At 44.6% G+C, this 14,502-nt stretch overlaps 1 protein-coding gene across 2 annotated transcripts; it reads right to left on the bottom strand.

Annotated features, from left to right (window-relative positions):
• Positions 1 to 384: 384 nt before the first annotated feature.
• LOC135574223 (dickkopf-related protein 2-like) lies at positions 385 to 12,754 on the bottom strand. Of its 2 annotated transcripts, none has more exons than XM_065025146.1 (4): positions 11,846 to 12,723; positions 8,954 to 9,110; positions 8,624 to 8,761; positions 385 to 1,905 (listed from the first exon to the last, which is right to left on the bottom strand). In XM_065025146.1, exons 1-4 carry the CDS (start codon positions 12,482 to 12,484, stop codon positions 1,625 to 1,627), a joined length of 1,215 nt encoding a protein of 404 aa, XP_064881218.1. In that variant the 5' UTR covers positions 12,485 to 12,723; the 3' UTR covers positions 385 to 1,624. The 2 variants fall into 2 exon arrangements, with proteins under 2 accessions (XP_064881218.1, XP_064881219.1); XM_065025147.1 differs by lacking the exon at positions 385 to 1,905 and adding an exon at positions 2,957 to 3,013 and having other exon boundaries at positions 11,846 to 12,754.
• Positions 12,755 to 14,502: the final 1,748 nt, after the last annotated feature.

Here is a 14,502-nt window from a genome sequence, read left to right as displayed (position 1 = left end):
GTCTTGCTACACCCTCAACAACTACTGTGATTACTATTATTTGACCATGCTGGTAATTTATAAACATTTGAACATCTTGGCCATGTTCTGTTATAATCTCCACCCGGCACAGCCAGAAGAGGACTGGCCACCCCACATAGCATGGTTCCTCTCTAGGTTTCTTCCTAGGTTCTGGCCTTTCTAGGGAGTTTTTCCTAGCCACCGTGCTTCTACACCTGCATTGCTTGCTGTTTGGGGTTTTAGGTTGGGTTTCTGTACAGCACTTTGAGATATCAGCTGATGTAAGAAGGGCTTTATAAATACATTTGATTTGATGTCCTTCATTCAAACAATTTATCACCAAAAACATTTATATAAAAGCCTTACATGAATCAACACTTCATGTTTGTTTGAAAATCTGATTCTTTAATAGTTTCATGTTCATTTATTCAGATGCTTCTAGAAGTCCTATGATACAGAATGCACAATGATCAAACATCTTTCACACAGTAATTTTCATACAGTATTGATAAGGTGCCGATCATTTGGTGCCGATCATTATTCCATACAGTATTGATAAGGTGCCGATCATTATTCCATACAGTATTGATAAGGTGCCGATCATTATTCCATACAGTATTGATAAGGTGCCGATCATTATTCCATACAGTATTGATAAGGTGCTGATCATTTCAGGTGAGTCAGTCTACAGGTAGAGATAGAGGTCTCTTCTCCAGGTGAGTCAGTCTACAGGTAGAAATAGAGGTCTCTTCTCCAGGTGAGTCAGTCTACAGGTAGAAATAGAGGTCTCTTCTCCAGGTGAGTCAGTCTACAGGTAGAGATAGAGGTCTCTTCTCCATTTACATTTACATTTAAGTCATTTAGCAGACGCTCTTATCCAGGTGAGTCAGTCTACAGGTAGAGATAGAGGTGTCTTCTCCAGGTGAGTCAGTCTACAGGTAGAGATAGAGGTCTCTTCTCCAGGGCAGTCAGTCTACAGGTAGAGGTCTCTTCTCCAGGGCAGTCAGTCTACAGGTAGAGATAGAGGTCTCTTCTCCAGGTGAGTCAGTCTACAGGTAGAGATAGAGGTCTCTTCTTCAGGTGAGTCAGTCTACAGGTAGAGATAGAGGTCTCTTCTTCAGGTGAGTCAGTCTACAGGTAGAGATAGAGGTGTCTTCTCCAGGTGAGTCAGTCTACAGGTAGAGATAGAGGTGTCTTCTCGAGGGCAGTCAGTCTACAGGTAGAGATAGAGGTCTCTTCTCCAGGGCAGTCAGTCTACAGGTAGAGGTCTCTTCTTCAGGTGAGTCAGTCTACAGGTAGAGATAGAGGTCTCTTCTTCAGGTGAGTCAGTCTACAGGTAGAGATAGAGGTGTCTTCTCGAGGGCAGTCAGTCTACAGGTAGAGATAGAGGTCTCTTCTCCAGGGCAGTCAGTCTACAGGTAGAGAGAGGTCTCTTCTTCAGGTGAGTCAGTCTACAGGTAGAGATAGAGGTCTCTTCTCCAGGTGAGTCAGTCTACAGGTAGAGATAGAGGTCTCTTCTCCAAGTGACTCCTCCCCCTCTCCATCGGGGGAAGATGGAGCTGATGGGGCAGTGGTTGAGTCTTTATTTTCTTTCCCTCCTTCCCTCCTTTCCTCACTCCTTTCCTCACTCCCTCTGACACAAGTACAATCTTGCTTTAGCTGCTGCTGCTATCGACTTCGATGACGATGACGGTGAGGAAGATGGCAGGGCTGTACGGAGTGTTTGGCAGGCCAGTCCCTCTCCACAGTCACAGCGTTGGAACAGCTCCTGTCCTTTCCTGCCGTGCCGCGTACACACCTCCCCGTGTCTCAGCACGGGCTTACAGATCCTGTCCCAGAAGTGACGGGCACAACACAGACCGACAGAACATTCTGTAGACCTGAGACACGGGTCACCCAGCTGACCTGGTGGGTAGAAGAGAGGGACACCCTGTTAGTTTAACATTCTGTAGACCTGAGACACGGGTCACCCAGCTGACCTGGTGGGTAGAAGAGAGGGACACCCTGTTAGTTTAACATTCTGTAGACCTGAGACACGGGTCACCCAGCTGACCTGGTGGGTAGAAGAGAGGGACACCCTGTTAGTTTAACATTCTGTAGACCTGAGACACGGGTCACCCAGCTGACCTGTGGGTAGAAGAGAGGGACACCCTGTTAGTTTAACATTCTGTAGACCTGAGACACGGGTCACCCAGCTGACCTGGTGGGTAGAAGAGAGGGACACCCTGTTAGTTTAACATTCTGTAGACCTGAGACACGGGTCACCCAGCTGACCTGGTGGGAGGAAGAGAGGGACACCCTGTTAGTTTAACATTCTGTAGACCTGAGACACGGGTCACCCAGCTGACCTGGTGGGTGGAAGAGAGGGACACCCTGCTAGTTTAACATTCTGTAGACCTGAGACACGGGTCACCCAGCTGACCTGGTGGGAGGAAGAGAGGGACACCCTGTTAGTTTAACATTCTGTAGACCTGAGACACGGGTCACCCAGCTGACCTGGTGGGTAGAAGAGAGGGACACCCTGTTAGTTTAACATTCTGTAGACCTGAGACACGGGTCACCCAGCTGACCTGTGGGTAGAAGAGAGGGACACCCTGTTAGTTTAACATTCTGTAGACCTGAGACACGGGTCACCCAGCTGACCTGGTGGGAGGAAGAGAGGGACACCCTGTTAGTTTAACATTCTGTAGACCTGAGACACGGGTCACCCAGCTGACCTGGTGGGTGGAAGAGAGGGACACCCTGCTAGTTTAACATTCTGTAGACCTGAGACACGGGTCACCCAGCTGACCTGGTGGGAGGAAGAGAGGGACACCCTGTTAGTTTAACATTCTGTAGACCCGAGACACGGGTCACCCAGCTGACCTGGTGGGTAGAAGAGAGGGACACCCTGTTAGTTTAACATTCTGTAGACCTGAGACACGGGTCACCCAGCTGACCTGGTGGGAGGAAGAGAGGGACACCCTGTTAGTTTAACATTCTGTAGACCTGAGACACGGGTCACCCAGCTGACCTGGTGGGAGGAAGAGAGGGACACCCTGTTAGTTCTGCATGTAGAAAACAGTGACAGTAGAGAACCAGTCTCATGACAGACCCTGTTAGTTCTGCATGTAGAAAACAGTGACAGTAGAGAACCAGTCTCATGACAGACCCTGTTAGTTCTGCATGTAGAAAACAGTGACAGTAGAGAACCAGTCTCATGACAGACCCTGTTAGTTCTGCATGTAGAAAACAGTGACAGTAGAGAACCAGTCTCTCATGACAGACCCTGTTAGTTCTGCATGTAGAAAACAGTGACAGTAGAGAACCAGTCTCATGACAGACCCTGTTAGTTCTGCATGTAGAAAACAGTGACAGTAGAGAACCAGTCTCATGACAGACCCTGTTAGTTCTGCATGTAGAAAACAGTGACAGTAGAGAACCAGTCTCATGACAGACCCTGTTAGTTCTGCATGTAGAAAACAGTGACAGTAGAGAACCAGTCTCATGACAGACCCTGTTAGTTCTGCATGTAGAAAACAGTGACAGTAGAGAACCAGTCTCATGACAGACCCTGTTAGTTCTGCATGTAGAAAACAGTGACAGTAGAGAACCAGTCTCATGACAGACCCTGTTAGTTCTGCATGTAGAAAACAGTGACAGTAGAGAACCAGTCTCATGACAGACCCTGTTAGTTCTGCATGTAGAAAACAGTGACAGTAGAGAACCAGTCTCATGACAGACCCTGTTAGTTCTGCATGTAGAAAACAGTGACAGTAGAGAACCAGTCTCTCATGACAGACCCTGTTAGTTCTGCATGTAGAAAACAGTGACAGTAGAGAACCAGTCTCATGACAGACCCTGTTAGTTCTGCATGTAGAAAACAGTGACAGTAGAGAACCAGTCTCATGACAGACCCTGTTAGTTCTGCATGTAGAAAACAGTGACAGTAGAGAACCAGTCTCATGACAGACCCTGTTAGTTCTGCATGTAGAAAAAAGTGACAGTAGAGAACCAGTCTCATGACAGACCCTGTTAGTTCTGCATGTAGAAAACAGTGACAGTAGAGAACCAGTCTCTCATGACAGACCCTGTTAGTTCTGCATGTAGAAAACAGTGACAGTAGAGAACCAGTCTCATGACAGACCCTGTTAGTTCTGCATGTAGAAAACAGTGACAGTAGAGAACCAGTCTCATGACAGACCCTGTTAGTTCTGCATGTAGAAAACAGTGACAGTAGAGAACCAGTCTCATGACAGACCCTGTTAGTTCTGCATGTAGAAAACAGTGACAGTAGAGAACCAGTCTCATGACAGACCCTGTTAGTTCTGCATGTAGAAAACAGTGACAGTAGAGAACCAGTCTCATGACAGACCCTGTTAGTTCTGCATGTAGAAAACAGTGACAGTAGAGAACCAGTCTCATGACAGACCCTGTTAGTTCTGCATGTAGAAAACAGTGACAGTAGAGAACCAGTCTCATGACAGACCCTGTTAGTTCTGCATGTAGAAAACAGTGACAGTAGAGAACCAGTCTCATGACAGACCCTGTTAGTTCTGCATGTAGAAAACAGTGACAGTAGAGAACCAGTCTCATGACAGACCCTGTTAGTTCTGCATGTAGAAAACAGTGACAGTAGAGAACCAGTCTCATGACAGACCCTGTTAGTTCTGCATGTAGAAAACAGTGACAGTAGAGAACCAGTCTCATGACAGACCCTGTTAGTTCTGCATGTAGAAAACAGTGACAGTAGAGAACCAGTCTCATGACAGACCCTGTTAGTTCTGCATGTAGAAAACAGTGACAGTAGAGAACCAGTCTCATGACAGACCCTGTTAGTTCTGCATGTAGAAAACAGTGACAGTAGAGAACCAGTCTCTCATGACAGACCCTGTTAGTTCTGCATGTAGAAAACATTCTGACAGTAGAGAACCAGTCTCATGACAGACCCTGTTAGTTCTGCATGTAGAAAACAGTGACAGTAGAGAACCAGTCTCATGACAGACCCTGTTAGTTCTGCATGTAGAAAACAGTGACAGTAGAGAACCAGTCTCATGACAGACCCTGTTAGTTCTGCATGTAGAAAACATTCTGACAGTAGAGAACCAGTCTCATGACAGACCCTGTTAGTTCTGCATGTAGAAAACAGTGACAGTAGAGAACCAGTCTCATGACAGACCCTGTTAGTTCTGCATGTAGAAAACATTCTGACAGTAGAGAACCAGTCTCATGACAGACCCTGTTAGTTCTGCATGTAGAAAACAGTGACAGTAGAGAACCAGTCTCATGACAGACCCTGTTAGTTCTGCATGTAGAAAACAGTGACAGTAGAGAACCAGTCTCATGACAGACCCTGTTAGTTCTGCATGTAGAAAACAGTGACAGTAGAGAACCAGTCTCATGACAGACCCTGTTAGTTCTGCATGTAGAAAACAGTGACAGTAGAGAACCAGTCTCATGACAGACCCTGTTAGTTCTGCATGTAGAAAACAGTGACAGTAGAGAACCAGTCTCATGACAGACCCTGTTAGTTCTGCATGTAGAAAACAGTAGTAGAGAACCAGTCTCATGACAGACCCTGTTAGTTCTGCATGTAGAAAACAGTGACAGTAGAGAACCAGTCTCATGACAGACCCTGTTAGTTCTGCATGTAGAAAACAGTGACAGTAGAGAACCAGTCTCATGACCAGTCTCATGACAGACCCTGTTAGTTCTGCATGTAGAAAACAGTGACAGTAGAGAACCAGTCTCATGACAGACCCTGTTAGTTCTGCATGTAGAAAACAGTGACAGTAGAGAACCAGTCTCATGACAGACCCTGTTAGTTCTGCATGTAGAAAACAGTGACAGTAGAGAACCAGTCTCATGACAGACCCTGTTAGTTCTGCATGTAGAAAACAGTGACAGTAGAGAACCAGTCTCATGACAGACCCTGTTAGTTCTGCATGTAGAAAACAGTGACAGTAGAGAACCAGTCTCATGACAGACCCTGTTAGTTCTGCATGTAGAAAACAGTGACAGTAGAGAACCAGTCTCATGACAGACCCTGTTAGTTCTGCATGTAGAAAACAGTGACAGTAGAGAACCAGTCTCATGACAGACCCTGTTAGTTCTGCATGTAGAAAACAGTGACAGTAGAGAACCAGTCTCATGACAGACCCTGTTAGTTCTGCATGTAGAAAACAGTGACAGTAGAGAACCAGTCTCATGACAGACCCTGTTAGTTCTGCATGTAGAAAACAGTGACAGTAGAGAACCAGTCTCATGACAGACCCTGTTAGTTCTGCATGTAGAAAACAGTGACAGTAGAGAACCAGTCTCATGACAGACCCTGTTAGTTCTGCATGTAGAAAACAGTGACAGTAGAGAAAACCAGTCTCATGACAGACCCTGTTAGTTCTGCATGTAGAAAACAGTGACAGTAGAGAACCAGTCTCATGACAGACCCTGTTAGTTCTGCATGTAGAAAACAGTGACAGTAGAGAACCAGTCTCATGACAGACCCTGTTAGTTCTGCATGTAGAAAACAGTGACAGTAGAGAACCAGTCTCATGACAGACCCTGTTAGTTCTGCATGTAGAAAACAGTGACAGTAGAGAACCAGTCTCATGACAGACCCTGTTAGTTCTGCATGTAGAAAACAGTGACAGTAGAGAACCAGTCTCATGACAGACCCTGTTAGTTCTGCATGTAGAAAACAGTGACAGTAGAGAACCAGTCTCATGACAGACCCTGTTAGTTCTGCATGTAGAAAACAGTGACAGTAGAGAACCAGTCTCATGACAGACCCTGTTCTGCATGTTCTCTCATGACATGTTAGAAAAAACAGTGACAGTAGAGAACCAGTCTCATGACAGACCCTGTTAGTTCTGCATGTAGAAAACAGTGACAGTAGAGAACCAGTCTCATGACAGACCCTGTTAGTTCTGCATGTAGAAAACAGTGACAGTAGAGAACCAGTCTCATGACAGACCCTGTTAGTTCTGCATGTAAAAACAGTGACATCTCATGACAGACCCTGTTAGTTCTGCATGTAGAAAACAGTGACAGTGAGAACCAGTCTCATGACAGACCCTGTTAGTTCTGCATGTTTGACAGTAGAGAACCAGTCTCATGACAGACCCTGTTAGTTCTGCATGTAGAAAACAGTGACCCCTCTCTTCCAGAACCAGTCTCATGACAGACCCTGTTAGTTCTGCATGTAGAAAACAGTGACAGTAGAGAACCAGTCTCTGGGAGAGGGTGTACAGATATCTGTGACAGACCCTGTTAGTTCTGGATGTAGAAAACAGTGACAGTAGAGAACCAGTCTCATGACAGACCCTGTTAGTTCTGCATGAGAAAACAGTGACAGTAGAGAGAACCAGTCTCATGACAGACCCTGTTAGTTCTGCAGAAAACAGTGACAGTAGAGAGTCTCATGACAGACCCTGTTAGTTCTGCATGTAGAAAACAGACAGTAGAGAACCAGTCTCATGACAGACCCTGTTAGTTCTGCATGTAGAAAACAGTGACAGTAGAGAACCAGTCTCATGACAGACCCTGTTAGTTCTGCATGTAGAAAACAGTGACAGTAGAGAACCAGTCTCATGACAGACCCTGTTAGTTCTGCATGTAGAAAACAGTGACAGTAGAGAACCAGTCTCATGACAGACCCTGTTAGTTCTGCATGTAGAAAACAGTGACAGTAGAGAACCAGTCTCATGACAGACCCTGTTAGTTCTGCATGGGGAAAACAGTGACAGTAGGGAGAACCAGTCTCATGACAGACCCTGTTAGTTCTGCATGTCAGTGACAGTAGAGATCTCCCTGTTAGTTCTGCATGTAGAAAACAGTGACAGTAGAGAACCAGTCTCATGACAGACCCTGTTAGTTCTGCATGTAGAAAACAGTGACAGTAGAGGGAGTCTCATGACAGACCCTGTTAGTTCTGCATGTCAGTGACAGTAGAGAACCAGTCTCATGACAGACCCTGTTAGTTCTGCATGTAGAAAACAGTGACAGTGAGAACCAGTCTCATGACAGACCCTGTTAGTTCTGCATGTAGAAAACAGTGACAGTAGAGAACCAGTCTCATGACAGACCCTGTTAGTTCTGCATGTAGAAAACAGTGACAGTAGAGAACCAGTCTCATGACAGACCCTGTTAGTTCTGCATGTAGAAAACAGTGACAGTAGAGAACCAGTCTCATGACAGACCCTGTTAGTTCTGCATGTAAAAACAGTGACAGTGAACCAGTCTCATGACAGACCCTGTTAGTTCTGCATGGAAAACAGTGAAAAAACATCTTGAACTGAGACCAGTGACAGTAGAGAACCAAAAGACCCTGTTAGTTCTGTGACAGTGAACTGAGTAGACCAGTCTCATGACAGACCCTGTTAGTTCTGCATAAAAACATGTGACAGTGAGAACCAGTCTTAACAGAGGTTCTGCATGTAAAAACATGTGAACTGAGACCTCATGACAGACCCTGTTAGTTCTGCATGTAGAAAACAGTGACAGTAGAGAACCAGTCTCTCATGACAGACGTCAATTTGAATGAAGTAAATGGCCAGAGGCCAACGCTGGAGATTTGATCCGACACGCTGAGAGAGCCGTTTTAACATCTATAACTATAGCTAGTGGTGTGGGGGGGGCATTCTACCTTTGATGGGGGGCAGCTTGGTCTGACCCCTCCCTCTCTTCTTCCAACCAACCTTCTTCTTTGGGGGCAGTCTGGTGTGTTCCTCTAACTCAGTGATATGATGTGTCATCACACTGTCTGGGAGAGGGGTACAGATATCTGAGAGAGAGATGGATGGAAGGAGAGAGAAAGAGACAGAGACAGAGAGAGAAAGAGAGAGACAGACCGAGACAGACAGACAGAGAGACAGAGAGACATACAGACAGAGAGACAGAGAGACAGACAGACCATTAGTACAATGCCTCAACACACCGTGTGCGATGTCATTGTTAAAACATCCATAGAACGTACTGTTTCTACAATGGTTGCCGGGGCAGCACATGGCGTCTCTATGACAACGCCTCTTCCTCTGTCGGCAGGTGTGACATCGTTGGGGGGAGGGGTTTCTGGAGGGAGCCTGGCAAAAGCTCCCCTTGCCACATTCCAGGTCGATTCCACAGGGGTACACCTGAGAGAGGATGAGGGGAGGTTAGGACATGGTCTAGTCATCAATACAACCACTATTTGGAGAGATTTCACTTTGAGGTGAACATTGAGCATTGAGTTCGGGTTACAAAAACATGTTGAACTGAGACCCTTAAGTAGGCTAAAAAACATGTTGAACTGAGACCCTTAAGTAGGCTAAAAAACATGTTGAACTGAGACCCTTAAGTAGGCTAAAAACATGTTGAACTGAGACCCTTAAGTAGGCTAAAAACATGTTGAACTGAGACCCTTAAGTAGGCTAAAAAACATGTTGAACTGAGACCCTTAAGTAGGCTAAAAACATGTTGAACTGAGACCCTTAAGTAGGCTAAAAACATGTTGAACTGAGACCCTTAAGTAGGCTAAAAAACATGTTGAACTGAGACCCTTAAGTAGGCTAAAAACATGTTGAACTGAGACCCTTAAGTAGGCTAAAAAACATGTTGAACTGAGACCCTTAAGTAGGCTAAAAACATGTTGAACTGAGACCCTTAAGTAGGCTAAAAAACATGTTGAACTGAGACCCTTAAGTAGGCTAAAAAACATGTTGAACTGAGACCCTTAAGTAGGCTAAAAAACATGTTGAACTGAGACCCTTAAGTAGGCTAAAAAACATGAACTGAGACCCTTAAGTAGGCTAAAAAACATGAACTGAGACCCTTAAGTAGGCTAAAAAACATGAACTGAGACCCTTAAGTATGCTAAAAAACATGTTGAACTGAGACCCTTAAGTAGGCTAAAAAACATGTTGAACTGAGACCCTTAAGTAGGCTAAAAAACATGTTGAACTGAGACCCTTAAGTAGGCTAAAAACATGTTGAACTGAGACCCTTAAGTAGGCTAAAAACATGTTGAACTGAGACCCTTAAGTAGGCTAAAAACATGTTGAACTGAGACCCTTAAGTAGGCTAAAAAAACATGTTGAACTGAGACCCTTAAGTAGGCTAAAAAACATGTTGAACTGAGACCCTTAAGTAGGCTAAAAAACATGTTGAACTGAGACCCTTAAGTAGGCTAAAAAACATGTTGAACTGAGACCCTTAAGTAGGCTAAAAAACATGTTGAACTGAGACCCTTAAGTAGGCTAAAAAAACATGTTGAACTGAGACCCTTAAGTAGGCTAAAAAACATGTTGAACTGAGACCCTTAAGTAGGCTAAAAAACATGAACTGAGACCCTTAAGTAGGCTAAAAAACATGTTGAACTGAGACCCTTAAGTAGGCTAAAAAACATGTTGAACTGAGACCCTTAAGTAGGCTAAAAACATGTTGAACTGAGACCCTTAAGTAGGCTAAAAAACATGTTGAACTGAGACCCTTAAGTAGGCTAAAAACATGTTGAACTGAGACCCTTAAGTAGGCTAAAAAACATGTTGAACTGAGACCCTTAAGTAGGCTAAAAAACATGAACTGAGACCCTTAAGTAGGCTAAAAACATGTTGAACTGAGACCCTTAAGTAGGCTAAAAACATGTTGAACTGAGACCCTTAAGTAGGCTAAAAACATGTTGAACTGAGACCCTTAAGTAGGCTAAAAAACATGTTGAACTGAGACCCTTAAGTAGGCTAAAAAACATGAACTGAGACCCTTAAGTAGGCTAAAAACATGAACTGAGACCCTTAAGTAGGCTAAAAACATGAACTGAGACCCTTAAGTAGGCTAAAAAACATGTTGAACTGAGACCCTTAAGTAGGCTAAAAAACATGAACTGAGACCCTTAAGTAGGCTAAAAAACATGTTGAACTGAGACCCTTAAGTAGGCTAAAAAACATGTTGAACTGAGACCCTTAAGTAGGCTAAAAAACATGTTGAACTGAGACCCTTAAGTAGGCTAAAAAACATGAACTGAGACCCTTAAGTAGGCTAAAAACATGAACTGAGACCCTTAAGTAGGCTAAAAAACATGTTGAACTGAGACCCTTAAGTAGGCTAAAAAACATGTTGAACTGAGACCCTTAAGTAGGCTAAAAAACATGTTGAACTGAGACCCTTAAGTAGGCTAAAAAACATGTTGAACTGAGACCCTTAAGTAGGCTAAAAACATGTTGAACTGAGACCCTTAAGTAGGCTAAAAAACATGTTGAACTGAGACCCTTAAGTAGGCTAAAAAACATGTTGAACTGAGACCCTTAAGTAGGCTAAAAAACATGTTGAACTGAGACCCTTAAGTAGGCTAAAAAACATGTTAAACTGAGACCCTTAAGTAGGCTAAAAAACATGAACTGAGACCCTTAAGTAGGCTAAAAAAACATGAACTGAGACCCTTAAGTAGGCTAAAAAACATGTTGAACTGAGACCCTTAAGTAGGCTAAAAAACATAAAATAAAAAAATGGAATCTGTAAGGGAAACGTTGCTATAGGCAACCGTCTGCAGTTCTACAGTAATACAAAGCCTGAAAATGACACGCAGCTCCATAAGAGTTAACAATTGATCAGAATATCCAGTCTGTAAAATGGGGTCTGTTTAAAGCTCTCCTGCGTGCATAATAACATCCAGGCTTTTATTAACCTGTATTTAACTAGGCAAGTCAGTTCAGAACAAACAAACTCTTATTAACTGCCTTGTTCAAGGGCAGAACAACAGATTTTTAAAAATTGTTTATCTCAGGGATTTAATCCAGCAATCTTTCGGCTACTGTCCCAACGCTCTAACCACTAGGCTACCTGTCGCCCCAAATGACTCTGTCCTCATAAGGACCCGTGTTTTTTTGTTCCTTACCTGGTCGGGGACCTTGCCGCTCTTCCTCACGGTGCCGGGTAACGGGGAACCCGAGCTCCTATAGGCTGACGTCGCGTGCGACTCCCGGAGCAACACGGTTGAGATGGAGTTTATTTTCGCACGCGCCTGTACAGTGGAGTAGAGCATGGCGAGCAGCTGCGCGAGCAACCACGGGAGTTTGGCCCACACCCGGAGCAGCATGACAGTTAATAACAGATATGACCTGTATCTGGATAAATACAATGTCACTCTGTTTAAATGCAACAAGTCCCCCTGATGGAAGAAAAACGTACAACACTCGATAAAGTCCACTGAAAAAAATACACATATGTCTGCAGAGGTTCGCCGCGCGCGATGCTGTATTGATTTGCTGCTTGATTGCCACTGTCTCGAGATGCCAGCTTTTATAGCCTCTCGTAACGTGCGCAACAGGGAAGCTCGTGTATGGGGGTGTGACCGGTCCGTGGCTCTGTCTCTCTGCCACGCGCTCTCCCTTCCACACACATCGATACCCATCGTCTCATCGACACAATAACCGAAAGACAGAGAGAGAGACAGAGGGAGAGAGAGAGGGAGAGAGACAGAGGGAGAGAGAGAGAGCGAGAGAACTTCGACTGACTGAAGTTCACAACACTTCATTTCAGACACCACATATTGTGAGATCTTTGGGTTGACTAGAGGCAACTACGACGCTAGGCTTGCATCCCAGCTGGCACCCCAGTCAAGGCAACTACGACGCTAGGCTTGCATCCCAGCTGGCACCCCAGTCACCATGGCTATATGGTGCACTACGCTTGATAAGGGCTGATGTCGAATGTAATGCACTAAGCCTACATAGGGAAAATGATGCAATTTAGGACTCTCACCCGTAAGTGAGGGAATGACGGAGTATTCATCACCTCTCGTTACTCTCTGGTATGTAAACCGGAACAGGATCCGGCACCTCTCAGTTTTGGACCTCTCAGTTTTCGTTCTGGAACCCATTTACCAGGATCCGGTACATCTTGTGGCATAAATAATACTTTTCACTGTTTGCGATGTAAAAATTCCAATAAAAGTGATCAGAGTAAATTCAAGTTATGCCCACTAAAAAAACAACAACGAAAACGTGCATGATAATTGATTCGGTGCCCGCGTTCATGATTAGCGCAACATTGTAGCATATATAGACGACCAAGACGTGGTGGTTGGCCATTGTTGTTCTTAATGAGAGAAGCGCGTCTGCATCTCTCACAGAACTACAATTATATGAGCGTTCAAAGATCCCTGTTAAACTCTCTTACCGTTAGCATTTCCTTGTAGAATCATAGCCGCCCGAATGGTTCTTTCTGGAGGTGCCGCAGCAGCAGCTCCCCTGATGAATTCCAATACATTTGACAAATATATAGAATCACTGCTGTCTGTTCAGAAAGAACTTAAATAATTCCAAATAGTGAATCAGAAGGAGGCCTACAGTTTAGGCACAGATGATCAATATTATTGCCTAGCTATGGATTGTGTGGAGCCCAATCACTGGGCATTCCGGCAAGTCGAGAACGCGCAGCTGTCAAAAAAGCAAGCAGCCAAAACAGGCTCTCTCAATATTTCAAATACAATCGCGGGAAAATACAGTTTAGAAAGCAAATGGATCCTGTTGAAAAGAGAAGCCTGATCTGTCTGTAGGCTACTAAAGTTAGCAACTTCCAAATAGGCCTATTGAGCGAACAGTTTTACCAAGTAGAAACAAGAGAGAGATAGAGCTTTTGGCACGAGCCGGTGAGTGAGCGGATTGAGTGGGTGAAACGGGAAAGCTGTTTTCAGGGCTATAATTTCCTCCTCATAGTCTCCACTCACCTACAGTAAGTAACTATTGATGGCTTGAGGTCGTTTTTTATTGATCTCAGATTCTTAGTTTGTCAGTGTCAAAGTAGTCTGTCATTTCGATCATTCGTGAGGTATTAAAAAAAATACTCTGCTAAGGTCTCCAAAATGATGTAGAACTACATAAAGGGCACATTTTCGCCGAACCCTAGACTACAAAACATTTTCCCTGAACCCTAGACTACAAAACATTTTCCCCGAACCCTAGACTACAAAACATTTTCCCTGAACCCTAGACTACAAAACATTTTCCCTGAACCCTAGACTACAAAACATTTTCCCCGAACCCTAGACTACAAAACATTTTCCTCATGCATGCAACTTCTGCAAGAGCCTCTACTCTACTGATCTCGTGGTTAGAGCAGGTAGCCTAGTGGTTAGAGCAGGTAGCCTAGTGGTTAGAGCAGGTAGCCTAGTGGTTAGAACAGGTAGCCTAGTGGTTAGAGACAGGTAGCCTAGTGGTTAGAGCAGGTAGCCTAGTGGTTAGAGCAGGTAGCCTAGTGGTTAGAGCAGGTAGCCTAGTGGTTAGAGCAGGTAGCCTAGTGGTTAGAGCAGGTAGCCTAGTGGTTAGAGCAGGTAGCCTAGTGGTTAGAGCAGGTAGCCTCGTGGCAAAAACTATGATGCAACGTTTTATTATAATTATGATTTTAAAAAAAATGTGTTCTGGTACCGCAGAGCACCCTGGTCCCCCCCCACTCACTCAATGTGTTCTGGTACCGCAGAGCACCTGGTCCCCCCCCACCCCACTCACTCAATGTGTTCTGGTACCGCAGAGCACCCTGGTCCCCCCCCACTCA

This window comes from Oncorhynchus nerka, linkage group LG12 (assembly GCF_034236695.1).
Source record: "Oncorhynchus nerka isolate Pitt River linkage group LG12, Oner_Uvic_2.0, whole genome shotgun sequence".
Taxonomy (NCBI): Eukaryota; Metazoa; Chordata; class Actinopteri; order Salmoniformes; family Salmonidae; genus Oncorhynchus; species Oncorhynchus nerka.
The sequence above is the reverse complement of the archived record's forward strand: the minus strand, read 5'-3'. Positions and strand labels throughout refer to the sequence as shown.